This window comes from Lissotriton helveticus, chromosome 1_1 (genome assembly GCF_964261635.1).
Source record: "Lissotriton helveticus chromosome 1_1, aLisHel1.1, whole genome shotgun sequence".
Classification (NCBI taxonomy): domain Eukaryota; kingdom Metazoa; phylum Chordata; class Amphibia; order Caudata; family Salamandridae; genus Lissotriton; species Lissotriton helveticus.
This window is the reverse complement of record NC_136057.1, coordinates 1082739817-1082767020: the sequence shown is the minus strand read 5'-3', so window position 1 is coordinate 1082767020 and position 27204 is coordinate 1082739817. Positions and strand designations below refer to the sequence as shown.

The following is a 27204-nucleotide window of genomic DNA, read 5'->3' as shown; positions in this document are numbered from 1 at the left end:
TCTTGTAAAGCGTTTCATAATAGCCTTGAAAACTGTGGAGAATTTCCGTGAGTATAGATCGCGTGTCCCCCTTCCCCCTCCAGAGCCAGGATCAGGGAGCTTCGATTAGCGGGGTTTTCCAACCACGCCAGCAGTGTCCCAGCTTTATCCCCTTCAGAATGTGCCCTCAGTATGTAAGTCTTGTAATCAAAGCTACGGAGACGCTCCACTTCAATCGCTACTGCTTCTCTAGCGATGCTAACCTCCTCCTGGATCTCAGGTTGACCCAGACGCGCCCTTTCTGCATCTCGCAGTTTGTTCTCTGCTTTATCTAGATCTTCTAGTAGCACCTTCCGTACCCCTGCGTGTTTACTGATACATTGGCCCCTGATAACTACCTTGAAGGCGTTCCATTCTATCGCTCTGGTTGCCGTAGTGCCGTCATTCTCTGCAAAATACTGCGTTATCCCTGTCTCTAGTGCCGCGTGAAACAATGGGTTGTCCAACGTCTCAGGTCGCAGCTTCCATGTTGGAAGCAATTTTTTATCCTTTGCTGTACTGGGTTCATCTGGCTTTTTCCGTGTTATCCCCCAAAAATATATATAGGTTTTACCCAGCAGTATTGCTGGGTTATTATCAGTGTACCTAGATGCTATTTTCTCAATCCTCAAAGCTCTTTCCATCAAATTCACTTGGGCCAGCAAAAGCTGCGTAACTGGTCTCAACGTTTTTCATTCTTCCAGCAAGACAGTTTGAAAGAGTCCTTTACAGTGGGAACCATACTCCCATTGTAGTCATGACCATTGAGATCTTTGTATTTTAACAACAATATCTCAAACAGATTCAGTAAGAGGGACAAATAAAATTATATGTACAGGACAGATGAGAACACAGGAAAAAAAGGAAGAGAGACTATAAATTTCAGTTTTTTGAAAGTGCATATAGCATCTTATATTTGAAAAAAACATTTCATACAAAACAGTTGGAACAGCACTGTAGGCATGAAATGCGGAGGCAACCCAAGGGGGCTTTGTGCACTAGTGAAAGTGAAGTAAAGAGTGACGGCGCGAGTGACAAGTGGGTGAATAAAGCGAAGGACGCAAGGTGACACTGTGAAAGGAACACAATATAGACAAAGGCAATGGTTCTTCCTTGATCAATGAGTGATGATTATTAATTTTGAGAACCAAAGTTGATGGTGCGCCAAGAGTCGCGCTGTAAAATGGTCGGCGGCGTTCCGATCCTATTAAATCAGGATCTTCATCAGGACCGGGTTGCCAGTTCAGGTAGTGTGTGGTTCCAGAAGGCAGGCGGGAATAAACGATGGTTCGTGGGAGAAATACGATAAATTGCAGAGGGTGGCCTGGGAGGTCCTCGGGGTAGTATGTGCGGCTGAGCGGTGTCCGAGGCCGGAATCAATTATTTTGAATGAAGGCAGGAGCTCGGAGCCCCGAGCTGGCTAAGGGGGATGACACCGTCTTTGTGGGAGAAGTACAGTAAATTGCGGAAGGTGGCTTGGAAGGTCCACGGAGTAATGCGTACGGCTGAGCGGTGTCCAAAGCCGAGGTCAATTATTTTGAACGAAGGCACGAGTTCGGAGCCCCGAGCTGGCCAGGGCGGTTGGAAACGTCTGTGTAGGGTGTGATTCACGAAGGCGGGGTCGTGCGGAAATGATCCCCTCGTCGGAGAACAACTTCCGATACCTCGAGGTTGGGCGGGCAGCCGTCAATCTACGGGGGATGGGCACGCGGTTCCAGGGCAGCTGAGTTGCAGGAATCCGTGTCGGTGCAGCAGGGTGCATTGAGATCTCTGGCACTGGTTCAGGAGGAACAAAGCAAAAACATATTGAAGGCGCTGGAGCAGACTTGAGACACTACGAGGAATAAGTAGGTAGAAGATGAAGGAGGCTAGAAGCTTCAGACAAGGCATGATAATTTTAGGTCAGGTGGATCCTCACAACAAACTGCTGGACAGATCTCCCAGTTTATGTTCTGCATGAAAAGAGGAGTTTACTCCAGTATTGGAGCTTTCATAGATTCACATGCCTGAATCATTCCCCGTCGTTGAGACGGGAGTCTCCGGTATATAAAAAAGCAATGCTTAGTAGTATAGCGATCTGAAAAGAGGTCTAGCCCCATTACCTTTTTGCAACCCATAGCCTTAGTTATGTAAAAGAGACCAAACTTGTCCCTGAACCAATCAGAGCTCCTCACCCTTTAGAACACTCCTGAGAGAACATTTTACCCCTCGGATTTTCTACCGCACGTTGTGCTAGGGAGTCTCCTTTGAACTCTGCTCAAATTCTGTTTGTTCTTAGAAAATCTAAGGGATTCTGTTCTACTCTGGATTGTCTGCAAGTACATTCTTTAAAAAATGTCTGTAAAGGAGAAGAAAGGATTATTTAGAGCATGTGCAACTTGTTCTAAGAAGAGGCTCTACACTGATGACCCTCACACTGACTGCATTTACTGTCTATACCCGGATCCCCAGGCCAAAGACTGCAAGGTATGTCGCACTTTCTCAAGTAAGACTCTGAGAGGTTGTGAAGGGCGCCTTTTGTTATGGCTTCAAAAGCTAAAGGCCAGTAAGGAGGTTATCTCCAGCGACAGTGATGAGGCATCCTCCTCAACATCTAGGAGCTCTCAAAAGAGAAGAAAGACTCCTCAAACTCATTCCTCAGGGGAACGTCCTGAGAAGGCCCTAAAAGAGATCACTCATGGGTCTTCTGGGCACAGTCCTTCAGAATCTCCTCACTCTGTGGAAAAGGAGAGTAAATGACATGCTTCTGGAGAAAAACAAGCTAAAAAGACGACTTCTGAGCCGTCAAAATCACCTCCTCAGGTCATAGAACCCTTCAGGAAGCTATCTTCTCTCCTGGGTAAAGACTAGGGGCCAGATGTAGGTAATTTTATTTTACCACCTCTTAAATACCGAATCATACCGATTCGGTATTTAAGAAGTGGTAAAATAGAAGTACCGAGATGTAGGTAAATCCAGATGTGCATTTACCGAATCGGTAAAATTCGGTATTTACCGACCGGTAATACCCATTCATTCCTATGGGCTTTGAAGCCCATAGGAATGAATGGGCATTACCGATTCGGTAATTACCGAATCGGTAAATACCGAATTTCACAAGGGTGCAGGGGGTGTCACTTTGACACCCTCTAGCACCCCCAAAACGGGTTCGGGTGCCATGTGGCAGGCAGACCTGCCCTAAGGGCAGGTCTGCCTGTCATATGGCACAGGTGTGCATGCACACATGTGCATGCACACCGGAATCGGTATTTTACCATCAAATAGGATTTGATGGTAAAATACCGATTCGGTAAGGCTTGTGGGACTCAGAAGAGTCCCACCTACATCTCAATTTTACAGATTCGGTAAAAATACCGACGGCATCGTCGTCAGTGGTGCCGACGCCGGTTAGAACGACGGCGGCATCGACGACAACGACAACAACAGCGACGACGATGATGTCGACGACGGGATCATCGTCGACGATGACGACGACGGGGTCATCGACGGGAACATCGACGACGATGACTATGTTGTCGACGACGGATAGCTCTCTACACCTGGTGTCGATGACGGCATCGGCGACAGTGGTGTCGACGGCGATCTCGTCGACGGGCTCGTCAACGAGGGAAATTCCAAAAATAGAAATCATCAGGAAGAGGAGAATTACTCCAGAAATCACCTCTCCAAGGAAGATTACTCCTCTGGTTCCATCGCACCTGCTAGAAGAGCAGGTTTCAGAGGAAGAGGAGGACTACAGACCCTCTGGATATGCCAGTAGTCCCGCACAATTACATGTCAAGTGTTAGGAGGATGACTGTGAGGAGGGATATGGGGAGTACCAATATCCTCAGCAACAGGACTATCGCCAAGAGTACCAGGAAGGAATGGTTGGTATGCCATCCTCCATGATGATGGATCTGCAGTTTATGCTGCAGACTATAGAAAGAGATTTCCGCCGACACCAGCTTCTCAGGAAATCCCTGTCTCGCATCCATGTTACATCCCTACTACTCCAGTTAGAAACAGGGAGCCACTACAAGATGTTATGCCTGCAACTCCTCAAATAATACACCACCAGGATCCAGTCACCACGGATGATGATGACAAGGAAGAGGGAGAAATAAGAGATCCCAACAAAGAATGGGATGATTACTTGATTCCATCTCCGGCATCTCCCTCACCAGTACCGGTGGATTCTCCGCCGGTGGATATCAGCAGATTCCATAATCTAATGGAGAGAGCTGCAAAGAGGTTCCAGCTTCCTATGGCTACAATACAAACAGAATGCTTCCTATACGATTTCAAGGAGCCATACCAAAAATCAGTCCGGGCTTACCAAGAAGAGCCAGACTCTCACCTTTACTAATGGCACTAGTTGGGAACAACGTACCTTTACGAATTGCAATAGTAGAAATGTGGTCTACCTGATCACATGTCCCTGCAAAAAGGAGTATGTGGGAATGACTACAAGACAAGTCAAAGTAAGGATTAATGAGCACAAAAGCAACATTAGGTGCAAGAAGTCAACAACAAAAATGTCAGCCCACTTCCTTGAACTTCAACACTGTGTCAATGAGTTGCACTGGACAGTGATCGAATAGCTACCCTCAGATATAGGGTTGTTGGAAAAAGAGCAACGTTGGGTGTTTCGTCTTGGCACAGACACCACAGGGCTCAATGACTCAATTCCTTGGAGCCAACTACGCTAACTCCGGAGTCTGTATTCAGGTTATGAAGAATGACCAAGGTACACCTATTATAACAAGGTGTGACCTCCCCCTTTAGTATATTTGCCCCCATACTTTATCTATCAGATTACCCATACAGACCTTATATCTATGATCCGATATATAAGAACATGTCCGAAGACAGGGTCACCGGTATGGGTTCTGTACATTGAACGCCCTAAATCATTTTCTCGTTATTTCCCATGATGTATTTTTTATCATCTCAAAATTTCCTTTTGACAACTTAATATTCCGCATGAGTAGTGAGGCCTCTTTTATCAGTACATTTTATCAAGGTTGGCTTCCCATTCATAAAATACACCCGGCAGAAGAGGTCCGTCAACCGGTACTGCCCATGCGCGAGAGCTCAGTGTTGCACTCTCGCGCATGCGCTTGCTGTCCTGGGTTCACGCGTGCGCATCAGACGATGCACTATTCCCTCCGACAGGCGCAGTAACGTCCCTCTGGGACCGCGTCTACACCGGAAACGGCAGGGCGTTTTGCTGCCGTATTTGGGCATACTTCCGAGATTCATTACCCAATTTACCTTCACTAATTACCACACCGAAGAGTATAAATGGCCATGTCTTCTCACCAACTGCTCACTTCATCGGAGCCGCGTTGAGGGGAAGGCAGGCGATTGAACCATGCAGTAACCGTGAGTGGGGTTGTCAAAAACGAAGAGGCGCATTGTGCATTAGCAGCCTTATATATTCTTTTGATTATCCCTTCTATCCACCACCTACAATGCAGCTATTACTATCTTCTAGGTTGTTTACCAGGCAACGAGGGATGATACCCCCAATATCACGTATAGGCTCATGAGGCCATCTGAGTTTTGAAAATAAGTAAGCCTTTACCCTTACCACTTTCTCCCTCCATCCACCAAGGGACATTTATGATGTATGTCTGTGTGTTTATGTTTGCATGTCCTTCTCAAGTGTCTTCTTTTACAGGACATCCGACTATTATGTTTTTTATGTTCCTGGACATCCGACTAGTATATTTATTACGTCTTTTTTTCACAGGTTTTTTCAAACGTCAATTGGGCGCAACGAACATTCCTATTCATAAACACTGATAGGTACATTACACATTTATTTCTGAGTAATTTTCTAACACTTTCACATTTCCATGTGAGTAAGGTGAGGATAGAGTGCATATCCTCGTCCTGAAGAAGGAGCCTTGTGCTCCGAAACATGTTGACACCCTGATGGTTGATATACCCTAGTACGTATATTATCAACCAGATTCTGCACCTTTTATTAATACCAGCCGAGGACATAATAAATAATTGTTTTCCTACGTGCCAGGTATTTTTTACTCACTTTTTCACCTCACCTCACTCACACTCTTCCCCTAATATACACACACCCTCACATAGTTCACTACCTAGTGCTCCTACGTAGCCGTTAGTCGTAGCACGCCGCGTCCCGTAGAGGGATGCGAAGGCCCCGATGATGAAGCATGACACCAAGGGGCCTGTTGGTGTGTGAGGGGCATTTAAACAACACTGTGTGTTCCCCATCACTTTAGGGACCACTGCCACCCTCTGAGTGGATTCTATTTTGTTTATTCATTATGCCTAGGGAGACTGAATCCACTTCCCTCTCTCTCCCCCCTTTTGTTGTATCTTTATCCCAATTGTTAGCCATGTGTGGGAAGAAGGTTTAAAGGTGATGAAGACACTGGCGACAGTTATACCTGTGCTCGCTAGGTTGGAGAAAAAATATAAAGCTCCTTTAGACACACCCGCGTGTTTACCGGGCCATCCAAAACCTGATTCCGTGATTTCGCAAGCGGGGCAACAAACATCTAAGAATCCCTCTGCGCCTATATCAACACCTCCTAACAGAGAGGGGAGAAGCTTAGACAAGGCAGGAAAGAGATTCTCATCCATGTCTGCTCTCTTAGTCAAAGCAGCTAATGCCCTGGCCATTCTGGGCAGATACGACAGGCAGATGTGGTGTGGTATGGCACCATACATGGCCCTCATCCCAGAGGACAATAGACAGGGGGCGACGAAGATACTTCAGGAAGGAGAAAGGGTTTCGGCTGAAGTCATTGACTGTGCGAAGGATATCGCAACCACAGCATTCCGGTGGCTTGGAGGAGCGGCGGTACTAAGGCGTCAGGGGTGGTTAAGGGCAACTGCCTTTAGACCAGAGGTCCAAAATAAGATCCTGGATCTGCCTTTTGATGGGGAAAATTTATTTGGCAAACAAGTGGATGAGGCACTTCAAGGTATCAAAAAGATACTGATACTGAAAAGGCCCTGGGTACACTACAATACCGTAAGGTGCCCTTTCGAGGTGCCAGGGGGAGAGGCTAGTCATTCTACAGAAGGGGTTATCAACAGGGAAGATAACCCTCTTATTCCTCATCATCACAACCATATCGTCAACAATATGGTCAAAAACAATCAGGAAGCTATACAAAGTGTGCTCCTAGAGGACGAGGAGGTGATCAAGGGAAAGACAATGGTAGAAGACAATGACAACCTCCTGGATCCGGCTACATGTTGTTCTTCCCCTCCACAAGGTCCCCTGGGTGGAAGAGTTGCTTCCCATCTGCATCATTGGCAGAAAATAATGACGGACAGATGGGTCCTTAATATTATACAATTCAGACACACTCTAGAATTTCTTCAATTCCCTCCTTGGACATCACCAAAAAGTCAAGAGATCAAACATCTAGCTCAGATGCGTCGGTAGATTCGGACAATGCTCCGAAAAGGAGCAATAGAACCAGTGCCGATCTCCCAAAAAGGAAAAGGATTTTACTCCTGTTTCTTCCTAGTCCGGAAGAATGCTCTCCAAAGGCGTCCTATTCTAGACCTGAAATCTCTGAATACTTATGTCAAGAAGCAACCTTTCTGGATGGTGACCCTCCAAGACATTCTGCTACTCTTCAACCCAGGGGATCATATGACCACACTAGACTTACAGGATGCATATTTTCACATCCACATTAATCCTTCCCACAGACGGTATCTTCGGTTTGCAGTAGCCAGAGACCATTACCAGTTCAAAGTTCTACCATTCGGTCTCAAATCAGCCCCGAGAATCTTTACAAAGTGTCTGGCACCAGTGGCAACTTTTCTTAGAAAGCAAAGACACCAAGTATTTCCTTACCTGGACGACTGGTTGATAAAAGCACCATCTGAAACTTCAGCCCAGGTGTCCACTACAGCTTGCATTCAGGTGTTCGCCGAACTGGGACTGGCTTTAAATGTAGAGAAATCGTCCCTTCAACCGTCAAAGAAGATCACGTTTCTGGGGCGATTCTGGACATTTCTGTGAACAAGGCATTACCCTTCACAGAGAGGCAACTGGGTCTCAAGGCTCTAGCCAAGAATTTCACAGGAAAAAAGTGTCTTTCAGTACGCATGTACAAGTCGCTACTAGGGACAATGTCCTCTTGCATACCTCGGATTCCTTTATGCCGACTGAAGATGAGTCCATTACAGGAGGAACTGGATTGCCAATGGCACCAGGCAGAGGGATCCTTCGACGACAAGGTGAAGGTCACCCCGGCTATGGTGCAAGCAGTAGCATGGTAGACCCAAAAAAGGAACATCTCGGTGGGTCTTTCTTTTCTGACCGAACCAGCTCCATTGGTATTTTCCACTGATGCATCTCTGGAAGGATGGGGAGCATTCCTTCAGGACCTGCAGGTCAGTGGCCGGTGGAAATTGCGAGAACAACAGCTTCACATCATCTTGCTGGTGCTCAGAGCGGTAGGTTTGGCACTACCGGCTTTCCTACCAAGAATTCAGGGAACGTCTGTTCTGGTGAGGACAGACAACTCAACCGCAATGCACTAGCTCAACAAGCAGGAAAGTACAAGATCACTCTCCCTGTCGTGGGAAGCACAAAAGATATAGAAGTGGGCTGTCCAACACAGAGTATCCCTAAAAGCGGAACACCTTCCAGGAGATCAGAACGTCAAAGCGGACACTATCAGCAGACTAAAATCGACCTGCCACGAGTAGGAGATCAACCAGGACATATTGCAGGGCATCTTCTTCAAGTGGGGAGTTCCAACAGTGGATCTGTTTGAGACAGGTCAGAACAAAAAAGGCCGGTTCTTCGCAAGTGGGCATCACCAAAGGAGATCTTGGGGGAATGTGTTTTTGATGGCATGTTCAGGCGTCTTTGCCCACGCCTTTCCTCCGATTCCCCTCCTGCCACGCGTTCTCACAAAGATAAAGAAGGAACCGTGCAAGATAATACTAATAGCTCTGTGGTGGCCAAGACATCACTGGTTCACGGAGTTGCTCCTGCTGTCGGAGGATCATCTAATTCGTCTGCAACCAATACCATCCCTCTTGACAATGTCACGGGGACAAGTGCTTTATACAGACCCGAATTCGCTGACTTAGCGGCCTGGCTCTTGAATACTGCGAATTCCACAACCTAGATATTTCTGCAGAATGCAGAGATATTCTAGCAAATGCCAGAGCAGAAAGTACAAACAGGACATATAGAATGAAATGGAAGACATTCGGTTGTGGTGTCAAGAACATAATGTCCATCCTCTAGCTCAGCAGCACATCAAATTATTCCATATATTCTGATGTTGTCAAAATTTGGTTTGGCCCATGCTTCTATTAAAGTACATCTAGCGGGGATTTCTCGATATAGAAGAACTTCCTTGGGTCCATCACTATGGTCTGAAAGAATTATCAAACAGTTCATGAAGGGGTTGTTTCGGACCTTTCCTCCCATAAGACCTCCTCCACCTCTCTGGCAGTTGAACATTGTTCTATCTCAATTGATGAAACAGCCCTTTGAACCAATTCACAGGGCGGACCTAGAATTCTTATCCTGGAAACTAGCTCTTCTTATAGCTCTCACTTCAGCCAGAAGATTTGGAGAAATACAAGCTCTCACAATACAAGAACAGTTTTTGCAGTTCAAGGAGGACAGGGTTGTCCTCAGGACTAATCCCAAATTCATTCCAAAAGTGCCAACAGATTTCCATCTGAATGAACCACTGATCTTTAAGAGGTTTTTCCCTCAACCGTCAACAGCAGTGGAAAAAGCTCTTCACTCATTAGATGTTCAACACTGCCTGAAATTCTACCTGCTAAGAACAAGGCCTTTCCACAAGTCTTCCCAACTATTTGTTGCTTCTAGTGTCCCCAGGAAGGGGGTTCCCTTGTCAAAAAGGGGAATTTCTTGTTGGATTTCAAGTACAATACAATATTGTCATCAGGCGGCAGGGAAGCCGTTGAATGCACGTGTTCGTGACCATTCTGCAAGATCTGTGTCCACCTCCACTGCTTTATTTGGAGGAGTACCTATCCAGGATATCTGCAGGGCCGCTACCTGGAAGAGTACTCATATCTTCACCAGACATTACTGCCTTGATGCACCTGCAGAGAAGGATGTGGCAGTGGGAGAAGCAATACTGAGGAACCTTTTCCAGTAATGCTGTGTTATATGCCATTTGTGAAGATTTCTCTATATGCATCTATATATATATATATATATGACACTGCTATTATCAGATTACATATGTTGCCTAATTCGAGGTTTTGAGTGACAAAAAATGTGCTATGATTTACTGCTCGCTATTCTGATTCAGGCATGTGAATCTATGAAAGCTCCAATACTGGAGTAAGAAAACAAGTTACTTACCTGTAACTGAAGTTCTCTAGTATTGGAATCTTTCATAGATTCACATGCGACCCACCCTCCTCCCCTGAGAGACTCACCTCGGATTTAGCACAAAAGGTGGTTGTGGCACAAGTGCCCGAAAATCTGAGTGGCAAAAGGTTCTCTCAGGAGTGTTCTAGAGGGTGAGGAGCTCTGATTGGTTCAGGGACAAGTTTGGTCTCTTTTACATAACAAGCGTTATGAGTTGCAAAAGGGGAATGGGCCTAGGCCTCTTTTAGTTTGCTATACTACTAAGCAGTGCTTTTTTATGTACCGGAGACTCCCGTCTCGACGACAGTGAATGATTCAGGCATGTGAATTCCAATACTGGAGAACTACAGTTAGAGGTAAGTAACTTGTTTTCTTGTCCAAGGTCAAGATTGAGAATCCTTGAAAGGCTCTCAGAGTCCTTTCCTGTCCTTATTATGTCCAATGCCCCCTTATAATAGTGCGGGTTAGCACAGAGCCTGTGAAATCGAAATCTGGAAAGCAGGACTCCGAGACCATGCATTGTCCCAACCTCCATTGCATGTGAAGCCTTTATTTCAGCTGGGATTTTCTGTGAGCTTTCACATATTGTTACATCAGCTCAATATTATATTGACAGCTTTGAACACGAGTCGGAAAGGCTTTTCCACCTTTAGATATTAAATATTTAGGATGATTTCAGTATGTCAGACATCATTGGGGGGGGATGCAAAAATTAAATTTCGGTGTTTATTGGGACTAATGGTATGCATTTACCGCTTGACTCACTCAAGGGTGAGAATGAAACCACTTCAGTGTTTCTCGAGGAGACGGTGGAAAGCATTTCATAGAACATTTTTGGTTTGTTCAGAAGGATCGATCTATCTGGCATTGCAAATTCTTTTTCCCTTGCCTGAAAAAATACAAATTATTATGGGTAAAACACGAGGCTTGTTTTATAAAAAACAAGCAAGGAGGTATAGTATGGAACCACTTCAGTACAGAAGCACTGAAGAAATGACATTGGACAAAAATATGACACTAGTTGCAAACCATTTGCCAGGAGTGCTAAACACAAATTCTTTGATCATTTTGAAGGTGATGAATTACGAAACGGAACCACATGCCAAAGTCCTCTTCAGTAATTTCAAGAATGGTTTTGGCTTGGGATGGGCCTATTCATCACCTCATTCAAAATGAAAAGGGAAACATTTTCTCTCTGTGGTTCCTTCACATAGCGTCAATGCTAAATGCTTTTCAACTCGAATACACTTTTATTTTTTATTGCATATTTTATTTTGTAATTCTTTATTGAAAGTTGAAGGCAAACATATCCATATAAGTAATGCACAACGTGACGGACTCCCAGGAGCTATTGACAATACAGGTTTAAGTGTGCTATTAAGGATGAAAAACTGCATAAAATAAAAGGGAGGGAGGGAAGAGAAGGGGTCATATAGAAGACGAGGAGCAAGTGGTGAGAGGAAAGGATATTGTGCATACTGTGTGTTGTAACCAACACCCTTCATTGTTCATAGTCACTGGATGAATTAGACAGAATAGATCTTGCGGGAGAGGATAGAGTTGGACCTACAGAATATTGGATATGCAAGGGAGGTGGCCATTGAGGATGCTGGGTAGTCATAGATAAGTAAGGTTGTTGTCTCGTCTCCTTGCCCCCCCCAAAAAAGGGGGGAGGGTGAGGAAGAAAAGGAGGGATGGGAGGAAAGGGGTGGAAGGGAGGGGAAGGGGAAGGCGTGTGCACAATGAGAGAAAGAGATGGGGGATAAGGTTCAGGGAGGTGAATAAGAAAGGGGAAGGAAGAGAAGGAGATACAAGAGGAGGGGGAGGGGAGAAAGAAGGGCAAAATGGGGGGGATGGGGAGGTGGAAACAGAAAAAACTTCAAGAGTCTTGAAGGAAAGAAGCCCATATCTGTTGAAACACTTCCTCCTGGTCTTGCAGTCCATATATTACATGTTTGTGGGATGCCGCCAAGACAACATCCCTTTGTAGCACTGAACTCGAGGGTCAAATTACCTCTCTCACACAGCCTATATTCCTCCCATGCCACAGTGCACGATCGCTAATGTCTAGAACTAGCCAGAATAGCACTCAATAATTTGTACACCTCCAAAGCTGAGTATTCCCTTCAGCGTCTAAAAGGCAGACTTTATGAGCAAGGGGAGAAAGCAGGCCAATTATTTGCAGAAACAGCATGAGGCAGCCATGGCAATCCATGCCATAAAGATGGAAACGGGCATGATTCTAACAAAACCTTAAGACATAGTAAACACATTTGCATCATTTTATATGAGGCTCTACACCCGTGAGACCCTGGCAACTGCAGACCAATTAACTACCTACCTTGCGGATATTGATCTTTCACACTTTACATACGAAGGTAGAGATTTACTTAATGGTGACATCCGCACAGAAGAAATTGTGGCAGCCATTGGCAAATTACCATACCAAAATCCCTGGGTTTTCATTGCATATTAATGCCTACAGCCAATCAGTTTTAATCAAGAAGTCCTCCAGTTTGTCAAATAGACATGGAAGGGATAATCATTCTAGTGCAAGAATGACAAAGAATAGCTTGTATGTCCCTCTTGAAAATAGCAAGTCAACATCTTCCTTCTTTGACTGCACAAGGGCAATGTTCTCTTTCATAACTGTCAACAGTTGTGGTCCCTTTGTTCCTTTGGCCAAACAGAGCCTTTGATACTGTTTAGTATGGGGAAACATCCTTTACATTGTGGTGATTACCCCGCGATGCATTTAGAACGCTGGCATTACAACTCCTTACATCGACTTGCACTGGACGGCGCCATAACCTAAGGAAAAGTAAGATTTACTATTTCAACACCTTCCCTACTGTACGTAGACTGGTATTGGAATAGTAAATCTTACTACTCCTAAATCCAGCACCCTCCAGTGCAAGTCGTTGTAACGACTTGCGTTGTAAACACTGCAATGTTACATACCGCGATCATTTTGATCGCGTTGTAACATCACGTATTCTTGGTATGATGAGATGATTTCTATTTCGGTCTTCATAATATCTTCCTTTCACAACCCTAAATATTTTTGATGATATAATATCAATTGGAAAACGCATCATTGAAGGTAGGTGACTAGATTGTTAGGCATTGAAGGCGAAATTGTACATAGTTTCCAGCCTCCTAACCTATGTTCCCACATAAAAGCCCATAGGTGTGAGTGGTTTGCATGAACTAATTTGCGATTGCCTAATTGGTAATTGCAAACTAGGTAATGCAATACCAAGTGTGCCTAAGGCCCCCCTGGATCACCCCAAACAAATGTGCACCTGTAGAGCGCACACTTACCCTAGGGGCATGTTTGTGCTACATGGCACTTTGAAAAATGCTTTTTTCAAAACTCCTTTGATATCTGGAGTCAGGAAAGACCTGAGGTACAGGTTTTTTGTAGTTAATAAGATTGGCTACTGGCGTAACAAGGATAACGAAAATCCTGTTGTAGGGAAGGAAATGGGCTCCCTTGTCTCCAGGTTTGATAGTAAAAGCAAAAAAGAATTGGGTGAAAATGGCTACACACATGCCATGGTCTCAGTGCCACTGCATGTGCTGCAGCATGGATAGCTATGCCTTGTGACTGGATGATAAACCTCAGGCCACAACATTAGACTTTTGGATCAGCTTTAAAGTGAGGAATGTATCAGTTGATCCCTTCTTTGGTTTATCAGGCAATTTATTGTTCTGGAGATTTACCTTGTGTTCATTATTATGCAAACTCTTATATATGCTTTCAGTAGACAGTAGTGTTCGAATGATCAAATGCCTCCTTTGGCAAAGCTGTACACAGAAAATCCCCTGAAGGAAAATTATTTTTAAAAATTGGCAGTTGAATAGCTCCTTAACTCAATTACATATTATTCATACATATAACCAAATAATATTTCAATAATACATGAGGTGTACTTTCAGATATGTATAAATTATTACTGTATGAAAGTGCCCCTTTTTGCATGGTTTCCCCCCACTTTTTGCCTGACATCTGATGCAACCTGACTTATGTTCCCTGGGCCCCTGCCAACCAGGTTCCCAGCGCCTGTGTTCTTTATCAAGACTCTACCTTTGTATCCATAATTGGCACATCCCTGGCCACAGGTAAGCCCCTTGTAAAAGTACCTTGGGTACCAAGGTCACTATGACCAGAGAAGGTCTCTAAGGGCTGCAGCACCTACTGTGCCACCCTTAGAGGCCCTGCACCTTAACTCACACACACACTCACTGCTACTGCAGGCTGCGTGTTTTGGTGCAGAGAAAAGTGAAGAGTCGACATGGCACACATCCTGGTGTGCCATGCTTGCAAACCACTGCCGAAGGCCTAGGTAATCCACCCCTCTAGCAGAATGCACTAACCCTAATGTGAGGTTACAGAGGCATACGCCCTGTACCCCTACAGTGTTTAAGTCCATTCTTAGACATTGTAAGTGTAGTAAAGCCATAAAGAGTATAGGGTCTGGGAGTTGGACATTACGAATTCCCCAGCCCCATAATGGATTTACTAATAACTGGGTAGTTTGGTAGCAAACTTCTTAGCACATTAAACCCACACTGATTCTAGTGTAAAAAAGTGTCTGAATGGCTGCCAGCTATTTACCACCACCAGACAGGTTTATGGACCCTTGGGTAGAGAGCCTCCACTCTCTGGGTCCAAAAACAATTTCCTTCCTGGGCAGAGGTATTATGCCTCCTCCCCCAGGATGGGCTGGGTCCACGAAACGGGAAGCTTCAAAGACCTGACACCTTTTGATGGTGTCCCTGTCCCCAGCAATTGTCTCCCCCCGGTTCTGGCCCCCACTTTGGGCGGGAAAATCAGCAGGAAACCCAACCTTTACCAATCCCACCCCTCAGGTGGGAGGTGAGGTGAATCTCACATCTCAGTCCCCTCTATCTTGAAGATGAGGGTACTCAGCCAACTAGGAAGAGGCTCATGCCCCCTCCCACTGCACTGCACTGCGCAACCCTTTAACGCCCCTACATTTAGTATTAGGGGCGACCATGAACCTTGCCTCCCCCGAATTGAGGAAGAAAGAAGAAGGACCGAATAGCAGTGCTGACCCAGGATGAAGAGGAGGACACCAACTGCCTTGACCCCAGCCCTACCAGCCTGTTACGTCTACGACCTGCCTACAGCAAGAACCCCAGTGAGTCCAGCAGCCAGCAACCCCCCGGAGCCCGAGGACCTGCCCTGAGATCTTCCCACAGAATCTGTCTCCCGTGAGCACTGGATTTGCTCAACCCAAGACTCACCTCCAGAATTTGGATTCCGTCGACTTTGCGATTTTGCACCACTCTGCACCAGACGCCCACAGCCCGAGTTAGAGTGGCCCAACACCCCAAGGATGTCTCACCAGCAATCCTGACCTGGAATCCGGTGCTCCCCGATCTCCCTCAAGATTTCCAATGATGCCTACAGCCTCAACCTGAAGTGTACCCCGACTGGATCTGATAAGAAAAACCCAATGCCAGAATCACCCCTACACCCAATACCCCACGGCCTTGGGTGGCCTAACCGAGGTGTGTCCAGGCATCCCCTGTGATCCTAACTTACCTCTCCAGCTGGTGGTCCCCTTCAGGAAGTCTCCCTGCCCAAGCCTGTAGCATATTTCCAAAAACGGGGGTCTCCATTGGAAAGCACAGGGTCCGTGACATCTGTTTTGCACCCGGCCGCCCGAGTGCTCCTGGTTGTGCAGCTCCTGTGCTGGTCATTGGCCCCTGCAGTGCTGACCTTAACCCCAGGAGCTTGGCTCCCAAACCAAGTGGCCTGCTCAACAGCAGTCCCTAACCGAAGGCCCCCTTAGCCCCATTGGCTAACATTGGGCCCCTACACTGTGCACCCGGCTGCCCCAGTGCCACTGGTGGTGCAGCGTGAGTGCCCCTCTAGACCTTTAGGAACCTTTGTCCTGACCCCCAAAGCTCACCTTCGTGATTTGAGTACTTGCCTCCAAAACCAATAACCATTTTTCTCCCATAGGAACCCATATTATAAGATTTTGGACCTAAAATTGTTCTGTGTGGAATTGCTAATGTATGGAGAAAAGTGAACTCAATTGCAAAGTATACAAAGTCGTACTTACCTTGTATGTAGACATCTTAAGGTGTGGTATCTAGGCATACCAACCCCAGTACTCAAAGTAATCCAAAGTAACTCAAATGTAATCTAAAAGTATTAACTGTATGATACAAACTGCATTTAAAAGTGATACAAACCTGTAACAATTGTAATTTCAATCACAACTGCATTACCTTGAACAGTCTTGCATTTTTAAAGTATCTATTACTAATCTGTGCAAAGTCCTGCTTGCTTCTAAAATAAAACAAAAGTATACCTTTTTTATACTTACCTAATTTCTCTGGATTCGGTCTCTGAGTGTGTGTATCAGCCCTTGATTCAGTAAATAGATTAAATGCTTAACACACCCTCTGGATAAGCCTAACTGATCGCCCATACTACCACAAAGAGAGCTGTTAGTACATACCTAATTTAGCCTCTGCTATACCTCTGGGGATTTCCTGGACTCTGTGCACACTATACCTTACTTTGGTACAGCATACACAGAGCCAGCTTCCTAAAATTACATGGAGTTTACTATATCAAAAAACATCAAACAAATTATATAAAAAATGACTGTACAGAGCAGGAACAGAATATACTCACTTTTATGTGGAGTTGCTTGAATATTTACAATTCATATATCAATGGATGTCCAAGTACCCACGGTAATCACTCAACCAAGGTAACTTCTTTTGAAAACCAAATTGTGTAGAGGAAATTAATTTTATATAAACATATAACAGTTGTTGTGATTCAAATTTCAATGTTTTGATCTCCGGTGTCAACAAGTAAAGGGGACTATCTTCACGACAAAGTGTTGTAATACATAAATATATATGGACCCTTGTCAAATCTATAATGGAATACCGAACTTATCAACTAATTAAGTCTGCACAATATATTACCTAATAAAGAAGTCCGTCACCGAAAACACCAAGGAGTGAGAACCTAAGTGCTCATTGAAGAAAAAACCAAATCAGACATAACACCGCTTGTAAAACCATGTGTCACAAAAAAGGAACACATAGTGAAAGTCTCATAACCTAAGCACCACTAGTCCAAGAAAAGACCAATATCCTAATTCTACTCACATTGAATGTCCTTTGGTAAAGCAGCACCGTCCTCAGGATCTCTGCTGTTAAAGGCAACCTTTCTCTCAGCCTCAACACCCCTGGGGTGATTACTGCTTTGGTGAGGATTCAAGAAGTGGATTTCACACATTACTCATGGCTAAAATTGAAGGTAGAGTTGTAAACCACTATGTACCCTATCAACATGCTTGTTACAATGAATATCTGCATGGTGCTGCTTGTGGGTAGGATGGAGAATACTCCTGACTGTATTTATAAATTCTCCCCCTTGCATGAACTTGATGTATCCACATTTTTTGTGCACTAAAGTCGGACTTTGCTTTTCAGGCTGGCCTACCAGATAAAGATTTGATCGTGAGTGTGGTAATGTTTCTGTGGCAGAGATGCAAACCACCAGTTCACAGAATCCAGCCGAGTGGCAGCGATGGCTCCAAATTTATCCACAAATTTGAAGAAAACAGCAAGGTATTTTTCATCTTAATCTCCATACAAATATGTCCATTTACTGTCTATTTTATATGACAAGGAATTCAATGTATTATGATCTATTAATTAATTAATTAATTAATTAATTAATTGTGTGTTCCTAAAGCGCTAGAATCGACTCCCGAAGGAGTATCTCTGCGCTGTAGACCGCTGGGGAACCCGTCCTGGCTTTCCCTGTGAGATGGTCCCTACTGGGTATCTCCAAGGTGAAACCAGGCATCCCCGGCGTATGTGGGGGGCCGTTGTGGAGATGAGGCAAGCTAATGCCCAGAGTTGCCGAGTGTGATCCCTGGTTAGAGTAGGCACCGAGGCGAGAATTATCGAGTCCGCTGACCCTGGTCCTCGACCCTGCCGCGTCGGGAATTGAACCCTGGTCCCGGGCCGTCCTCTGCTTCCGGGTCTGCCACCTCTAACCTGTGAGCCACACCACTCCACTATGACGGTAAACATTGCATGTTTCATTAAAAAAGATATACTTCTTTACACATCTTGTTGTATGAGTTATGTAGCTATGGTAGAAGGTTTCTTCGCTATGCTATAAGGGTTATTCACTATTTGCTGATAAGTTACCAGTGTACTTTCAAATGTACTGTCTAGTTTTTCACCATAGTTCTAGTCCTGGTCTAAAGGGACGAGGTTCTGAGTTGGAGCTATTAATCTCTGTTCTAATTTCAAGCACACTTTGGCATGCCGCTTCCTGTGTATAAGAACGTGGCTTTAATTTATAAACCAACTTCTCATTGAACTTCATTCATCCGTTGCAATGTTTAATACCATCAAGCCCTCATTTTGGTGATCGTTGTACTCCTAATGTAGTAGTACTATACCTGGAAATTCCAGTTCCGGGGGGTGCGCTATTATCACACCATGATGAGCTTGACCCTGTCGAATAGGAATTCACTGCAGAAGTCTGTACTGCTGCATCAATGTTAGTTGATTATTCTCTAATTCGGAGCCATATTCAGTGAACATATTCTGCCAGGATTTATCTGGCGAAATGTGTCATTGATAACTAGGTGCCTCATAGAGTAATACTACATCCCGATTCTGGACCTTGGTGTTTCACTGTAACAGGAATTTGAACTAGCAATGCAAGTAAAAAAAGACTTTAATTAAGGCAAATGGCCTCCAAAATCGTAATTTAGTGGTTCAGCCCAAAAATTTAGCCAGTCTTTTGCTATTATAGTTCTATTTTATTATATTCTGCATATCTTTTATCTCTCATAAATTGATTGTTGTAGCCATAAATATTAAAGAGTGAGTGATTCATAGAGACCTAAGTTGTTTAACCATAAGGCAAATGTTCAGTTTACACTGCTCACTTTAAGGCCAAACGTGTGGATGTAGCCTGATGCATCCAAACACTTTGTTGGGTTTTGGCTTGGCTTAGGTCGTGGCTGCCTCTGATGTGGCAAACAAACGTGGCACAAATGCAACCGAAGGTAGCGAGAGTGTAAGATCTGCAACATTAAAAATGGAAGGGATGGGTTACTTGTGCTTTTTGCTCATAGAATTCCCCTTTAACTTAGGGCTTCTGTGTAGACCTTTCCTTAGCATTTACTGGCCACACCTCCACTCTTTCCCTAAGGATCTTGCAGATATAAGCTTTCAGCACCTTCTCGGTTTCATAATACTTACCTCGCCGATGGTAGCCTTCCTAGAGGATACCCTTTGTAAGAAATTGGGTTGCTGGTTGAGAGAAGGAGGTGAAACCATATTCAAGCAAGAACCTCAATCCTTGTCTAGGTGAAGTCACAAGCAAACCCCAAATTAAGCCTGTGCTCAACCCTCGGGTAGCTTGGCACAGAGCAGTCAGGCTGAGGGCCGGACTGAGAACAGAAACCGACCCTGGTAAACTGCTCAGCTGGTCCGCCATGGGGTGAGGGGGAGTGCAGCTGAGCAGATTGCGAGGGCCGGTTTTGGCTGATTTTGTTACAGTGGGCCGATATTGCCGACCCCGGTAACGAAAACAGCCCCCCAGGTGACCAAAACCGGCCCCCACCCCAGCGGCCTACCGGAGAAATGCCCGTGCCCGCCATGGCCAGTCCGGCCCTGGTCAGGCTTAGCTCAGAGGCAATATGTAAAGTATTTAAGCAACACTTCAAACAGTAAGACAATGAAAACAAACCACAAAAGAGATCCTACACCAGATTAGAAAACAGAGTAGATTTTATTAATTAAAACAAGAGGAAAATGACAAAAATCCAATCAGTAGAACCAGAGATATAGAAGTGTAAAGGTTTCAGTGAAAATAGCACTAAAAAGCACAAAGTGGCAAATGTGGATATCTGGTAGCAGCGGACCAGGTCAAAGTCAGAAGTTCAGGTTGGCCGTGGTGGAGCAAGGGCCGGCTGTAGGGACCCAGTTAGGCCCGCGGCCCAACAGGACCTTAAATGCTGGTTGCGGAGCTTTGTGAGGTCCCGCGCTAAGGATGTGTCACACAGCCGAGATGATGCATCTGTTCCGAGGAGCTACGAAGTTTCGATGCGAGGTCTTGCATCATAGTTGAGTATCCCACCGACGAGGGGCTTGTGATACAAAGTCTGGCATCAAGGATGCATCACACAACCAAGGCGAAGCGTCAGTTCCGAGGCCCTGCAAGGCTGCAATGCGTAAACCTAGTCTTCATTGAGGCTGTCGTCAACAAGAGATTTGCAATGGGAGGGCCCGTGTCAGGAAAGCTTAGCCCAGCAGCAGTTCGGATGTGGGCTACGAGATAGATGCAGAGTCCTTGCGCTGAGAGAATCATCACAGCAGAGATGATGCGTCCGTTCTTCTCGGGATTGTGCCTCGCAGCAGAGGAGATGCCTTGGCTCTGCTGGATCCACAGATGGGCTGGCAGAGCGCTTTCAGGCCCACTTCCAAGGGTCCAGGACTGGGGTTGCCCTACGTGAAAGGATAGGACTCACGTATGACAAAGTCCCGGTGCTAGATACAAGGTTGTTGAAGCCTTCCAACTGGACAGGAGCCACCAGTGAATGACTTAGTGCACATGCTCCATTTAATGGGCAAGGTTAGACATTTAACAAAATGGCTTTATGTGGGTATAAGAGGAGCAGTATCATCGCCCCTCGGGGCACTGAGGATGAAATGGGAAGCAAATGTAACAGAGGGACTAATGGACAAAGACTGGGCGAGAATACTGGCATACCCAGAGATTGTGTCCCGCAATGTGCAGTTCAAATGTATTCCATTTTTGATTCTTCAGAGAGCATACCTCACTCCACATAGCCTTCACAAAATGTCCCCCCAAATTGTCTGCACTGCGTGGAGGCAAATGCCTGGTTTGTACATACGTTATGGTCATGTCCAGCGCTATCACATTTTTGGGTGCAGATTGAGCGTGTGCTTACGGATATCATAGGGGATAATACCTGGAATGAGGCGAGGCGCTGTTTGGTGGGGATATACCGACAACCCAAAAGGTATAAGGTGCAAGCTCGTTTTGCCAACCTTGCGCTCCTACTGGCGAAGAGGCAAATAACTAGATGATGGAAGGCAGCTAGACCGCCAAGCTTAGAGTCCTGGAGGGAGGAAGTGATAAAATGGAGTCTTGCTGAAAGTGCTGCGATACTCAGAGAAGAACAGAGAGGACTGAGAAAGATACCAATAGCGATGGCATGGGATGTGCTGTGTGAAGGGTTTAAAAGATGGCAGGAACTAACACCAGTAGACGTAGCATGAGAATGACTGCAGCTGAGAGAGGTTATGATGGGGACTGTGGCTGCTCGTATGATGTCCCTGAGCGCCCCAGGTAGGGTTGGGTTATGTCCCAAGTCCTGGATTTTGTACAGGTCTTTATGAGTAATGTTACTATTTTACTCTGTTAGTAAGGCGGATGCAGATGGTGCTCCCAGTTAAGGTGACTGGAGGTGTGGGGAGGAATCCAGGGTAGTTGTATTGTTTTCTTAAGCATAATGATGTTTTCACAATGTAAGAGAAAAATATAGAGTGGAATACTTGCTGCCAAGTGATGTATATGCAATGAAGTATTGTTGTTGTAGAACTGCGCTCATTGTATTGCTATACTGGCACTTTGTTAATGAACGTGCTGGCTGCGTGCGCGACGGCATGCTGCACGTTCTGCATTGTGATTTATTGTGATTATGGATAATTGTTTTTTTTTCTTTTATAATGGGAAAACTTAATAAAGTTTGTGATAAAAAAAGGTTGTTGAAGCCTTCTGTCCCTGAGGCTCTAGTCAGGAGGCCATCCAACTAGCCCGTGGAGTCACTCTGGGGCCCTGAGTTCAATAGATGCAGGTTCAATTTGTCTCACCCAGGGAAGAGGGCAGCTTGGAAGCGTGTCAGCACAGCAGGGCAGCAGTTTAGCAGAGCGGCGTCCTTTCAGCAGCACAGCAGTCTTTTTAGCTGGTAGAGTGTCCACTGGTCCAGAAGTGTACTGAAGAGTTGGTGTACGAGGTACAATATTTACACCCAACCTTCCTTTTAATTAGGAGAAGCTTCGAGAGGCTTTACATTGATGTGCACAGGTTTCCTGCCTTCCCTGCCCCAGCTCCAGACTAGCTACAGTGCTAAGAAATGCAGTGTTAGCTCAACTCATGTAACATACAAAACAGCACAGCCTCTCTTAGTGATATAAGACAGAAAGCAGCCTATCTAGTTTACGATCTAGGAGGTAACATGCAAAGAAAAGTGCCATGATATTTATATGTGCGGTTTAAGTAAGTACTAAGAGTGTGTTACAAAAATGTAAGGGACTCATGACCACATGGAAGGGGAAAAAATAGAGGGCGGTTTGGTTAAGCAACTAAACAATTGGGTGAACATGGTTGGGCACGATGTGACTGGGGTGCAAATTAGGTCTTTAGTTGGAAGCGTGGTGAAGCTATGGGGCGCATGCAGGAGAAGGGGCAGAGGCATTATGTGCAGGGGGGCCGTAGGTGTGTCGTTATGTGAAGTTACAGCGTATGCGGCAAGGGTGAACCCTAACCAGGCAGAAATTACTCCATTCTCGCCAGACAAGGCCATGTCCGAAGTGAGGAATAGGTGGCAGATGGCAGATGGCAGCTATCAGAGGGCTATCCTGAAGCAAGAGATCCCATGCCTGCACATGCACTAGACGATGTTGGCTCTTTTGTACTTCCATCGTCATAGCAGCACTTTAACATTCCATCCATCCAAAGAGCTCCCGCCACCATCCCAGGAGAGAGGGCCCAACAGGAGAGCTCCAAATCATTGCAATGTGCTGACTCACCAGCACAAAGGCCAGGTCTGTGGCCTTAGACGTGATAAGCCTGCGTGGGGTCTGGGGAACAATCCTAGCAGGCACACCAACGGTGTACTCTCGAGGGTGCGGCCAAATAGCGGGATTTACGAGGACTGTCACCCACTCCCAGAATAGGGTGAGAGTTGGGCAGTCCAATACCATATGAATTAAGTCTGCATCATCTAGTCCGGACCTGGAACATGCCATTTTATTAAGTTGACTAGAAGTCCGGTATACTCTATGCAAGTAATAATTGTCAATCATTGTAAAGCAGGCATTACGGGACACCTGGAGAATATAACACAATATGTTGGTTCATTCCCCATCCATCAACTCCCTGTTGGCCCAGTTATCCTGCAAAAGAAGAGAGGTTACATTTGGCCTGAGCGAGCAGAGAGCAATACAGCAGCATGATTCTGTGGGCCTGGCACTTTGCAGCGCAGATGGTCTTCAGACACTTTGCTTGATAGGTTTCACACCCTCAATGACCCAAACCCTCCAAACGGTAGTCGCTGCTGCGGTTTATAAGAGAAACTGATGAGGCGGACTATCAAACTCATCACTTAAGTCCTGGAAGTCCAGTAGGTGGGCATTCCAGTACCAGTCCTTGAGTCTATTTAGTCCCGGATGCTCCTACTCAAGCAAACCATCCCAGTCCCCCGTGTGTGGGAGGCGAGGCAATATTGCTGATGGGACGTCTCTGGCATAAGGAAGTTTTGTCCAGCGAAGGATAGACAGCATAGGACCCTCCCTCTCCCTACAATAGCGAGGGCACAGGGTTAGGAAGACGGCCTCCAGAATGGCCCAGGTGGGTTAAACAGTGGTAGTAGGGCTCCACTACCCCATAGTGCATTACGCCATTACACTACCCATTTCAGCTTCACCGCCAGGTAGTACAGCTCCAGATCAGGGACTGCCAATCCCCCTCATCTGAAGGAAGGCACAGTTTAATTGAGGGAGAAATAGAGGGATGCCCCGTCTGTCTGCAATACATGGTAATAGTGAACAGTGCAAAGCGTGAAGGCATTGGGTTCAGTGCCATAGCAAAAAGTATAGGAGAAAGAGGACAGTCTTGGGGTGTACCTCTCCCAATTGTATTTGATGTGAAGGTAGTAGTGCCAGTCTTCAACCAGGACACTGGGTCTGTGTACAACAGACATGCCCAGTTTATAAACCCACTACCCAGACCACGCTTGCCTGTGTCACATAAAGGTAGTCCCAGCACATAGAATCGAAAGATTTTTCTATATCGACTGCTATGGTCAAAACCTTCAAGTAGGTACTTGGTGCGGAGTACAAGACCTGCACCAGGTGGCATATATTTTTGATGGCTCATACCCATTTTAATCTATTTTATGATTTACTCTTGCACCCATTTTTTGTTAATTTACATTGATTTACCACTACTTTCCTCCACAGGGGAGCCTGGGGCAAGAATTGGGGGCTGCAGGACCCCAGTTAGCTTTTATTTTAACCCACCTGTTTGGCTTTGACATGCGAAGAAGTGGCAGATCTAAGCCACATCCTCAGACATGCCCCCCTTGGGTGGCGGGCTATTTAGAGCATTCCACAGCACTTCCACGCAACTCTGTTTGAAAGGTTCATAATAGCCCACTTTTCCATTCCCTGTGGGGTCCCTCAGGGGTCCTCTTTGAGCCCTACGCCCATTATTACATATGTTACACCACTGGCCAGTTTGATCAGAGCGTTTAGCTTTTCTCTGGTGGCATTTGCCGATGACATACAAATTGTTAGTCTTGCTTTCTAGAGATGGTAACGATACAACTACTAGATTCAAAACTGTATTCAGGAAGTAGGCAAATGGATGAATGAGCGACCGCTGAGCCTGTAACCAGGCGAGGTCGCCCCCCCCACACCCCTGCTACTGCCTCCATCAGCCCTCTGGTGCCCTTGGTGCCCCTGCTGCCTTGGTTTAAGCTGCCTTAGTCTTAATTTTATTTTACTTGTTTTTCCCGTTTTTTCTCGTTTTTCTCTCGTTATTTATCTCACTCTACGGTTTGCCTCCTCCTTCTCTCTTGTCATCTGCTGCCCTTGGTGCCCTCTGCTGCCTTCATTTCTGCTGCCCTGCTTTGTTTTCACTCATTTGTCCCACAGGGCGACCCAGCCGCCGCTGAGCCGCCCTCTGCCCTCCTTTCCCGCCGCTGCCTCCCTGCGGCCCCGCCCCCCTCCTACCCATTCGCCGCTCCGCTCCCGCCACCCAGCTGCTCCTCCCTCCCGGCTCCTTCTTAAGGAGACAGCGCAGAGGTGCAGGGAGCGACCGCTGAGCCTGTAACCAGGCGAGGTCGCCCCCATACACCCCTGCTACTGCCTCCATCAGCCCTCTGGTGCCCTTGGTGCCCCTGCTGCCTTGGTTTAAGCTGCCTTAGTCTTAATTTTATTTTACTCGTTTTTACTCGTTTTTCCCGTTTTTTCTCGTTTTTCTCTCGTTATTTATCTCACTCTACGGTTTGCCTCCTCCTTCTCTCTTGTCATCTACTGCCCTTGGTGCCCTCTGCTGCCTTCATTTCTGCTGCCCTGCTTTGTTTTCACTCATTTGTCCCACAGGGCGACCCAGCCGCCGCTGAGCCGCCCTCTGCCCTCCTTTCCCGCCGCTGCCTCCCTGCGGCCCCGCCCCCCTCCTACCCATTCGCCGCCCCACTCCCGCCACCCAGTTGCTCCTCCCTCCTGGCTCCTTCTTATGTCGCCCCCACGCACGCCAGCGTTGATGCGCAGCGGGCGCGCCGATTGTGCGCCGAAGGCGCGCCAAAGGCAAGCCCGTCTGAGCCCGTCCGCGCCTGGCCCGCGCCCAGCGCCAGGACCCCTGGCCCCCGCCGCTGCAAGACGACCCGACGGACCTATGATGCCGCCAGCCTCAACGCATTCAACGCCGGACGGACCCCCGCATGCTACCGAGCCACCCCGAAACGCACCCACGGACCCTTCACCTGCAAAAGCTGCAAGTTCACCTGCCTCTGAACCTGCACCGCACCCGCCAAGCCAAACACCAGCAGCAACCACCTGAAGTGCATCCTGCTCAACACCCGCTCCGTCCACAGACACGCCGTGGAACTCTGGGACCTCCTCAACGCAACATCACCCGACATCGCCTTCCTCACGGAAACCTGGATGAACGTCTCCTCAGCCCCCCACATCGCCATCGCCATCCCGGACGGGTACAAGATCATCAGGAGGGACCGCATCAACCAGACGGGAGGAGGCATCGCCATCGTCCACAAGAACACCATCCGCATCACGACCGACTCCGACGACACCTTCGCCACCGCGGAACACCTCCACTTGCAGATACACACCGACCCCAAGACCACCCTCAGAGGCACCCTCATCTACAGACCCCCGGGACCACGCACACAATTCAGCGAAGACATTGCCGACTTCATCAGCCTACACGCCATCCCCTCCGCCGACTACATCCTCCTAGGAGACCTCAACTTCCACCTGGAGAACAACAAGGACCGCAACACCGCCGCCCTGCTGGAAAACCTCGCCAACCTCGGACTCAAGCAACTGGTAAACACCCCCACCCACTACGCCGGCCACACGCTTGATCCCGTCTTCTCTTCCAGCAAGTACATCACCTTCAGCCACGCCACCGGACTCCACTGGACCGACCACAGCTGCGTCCACTTCAGCTTCAAAAGAACCACGACCCACCACCTCCCGCAACAGGTACCTCACAGGAGCTGGAGCAAGATCACCGCCGACCAGCTCACCACCTCCCTCAGCCAGAGCCCACCCGCCAGCACAACGGACCCCAACGAAGCAGCCCGCAACTTCACACAGTGGCTGACCGCCTGCGCCGACGACCTCGCACCACTGAAGAACCCTCCCAGCAGAAGGCCTCCTGGTTCACCGACGAACTCAAGGACTCCAAGAAGAACTGCCGCACCCTCGAGAAAACCTGGCTCCTCGACCAAACC

General features: G+C 46.8%; 1 protein-coding gene across 5 annotated transcripts in view; it reads left to right on the top strand.

The window, feature by feature from the left end:
• The window catches only part of CFAP54 (cilia and flagella associated protein 54), a 2603731-nt gene that overhangs the window by 400305 nt on the left and 2176222 nt on the right, over positions 1 to 27204 (top strand). For all 5 annotated transcript variants that reach the window (XR_013608312.1, XR_013608313.1, XM_078677994.1 and 2 more), the window contains exon 14: positions 17879 to 18016. Coding sequence is in view for 3 of the 5 variants with exons in the window: in XM_078677994.1 (XP_078534120.1) it covers positions 17879 to 18016 (138 nt within the window). In the remaining 2 variants the exon portion in view is untranslated. The remainder of the gene's footprint in view (positions 1 to 17878; positions 18017 to 27204) is intronic.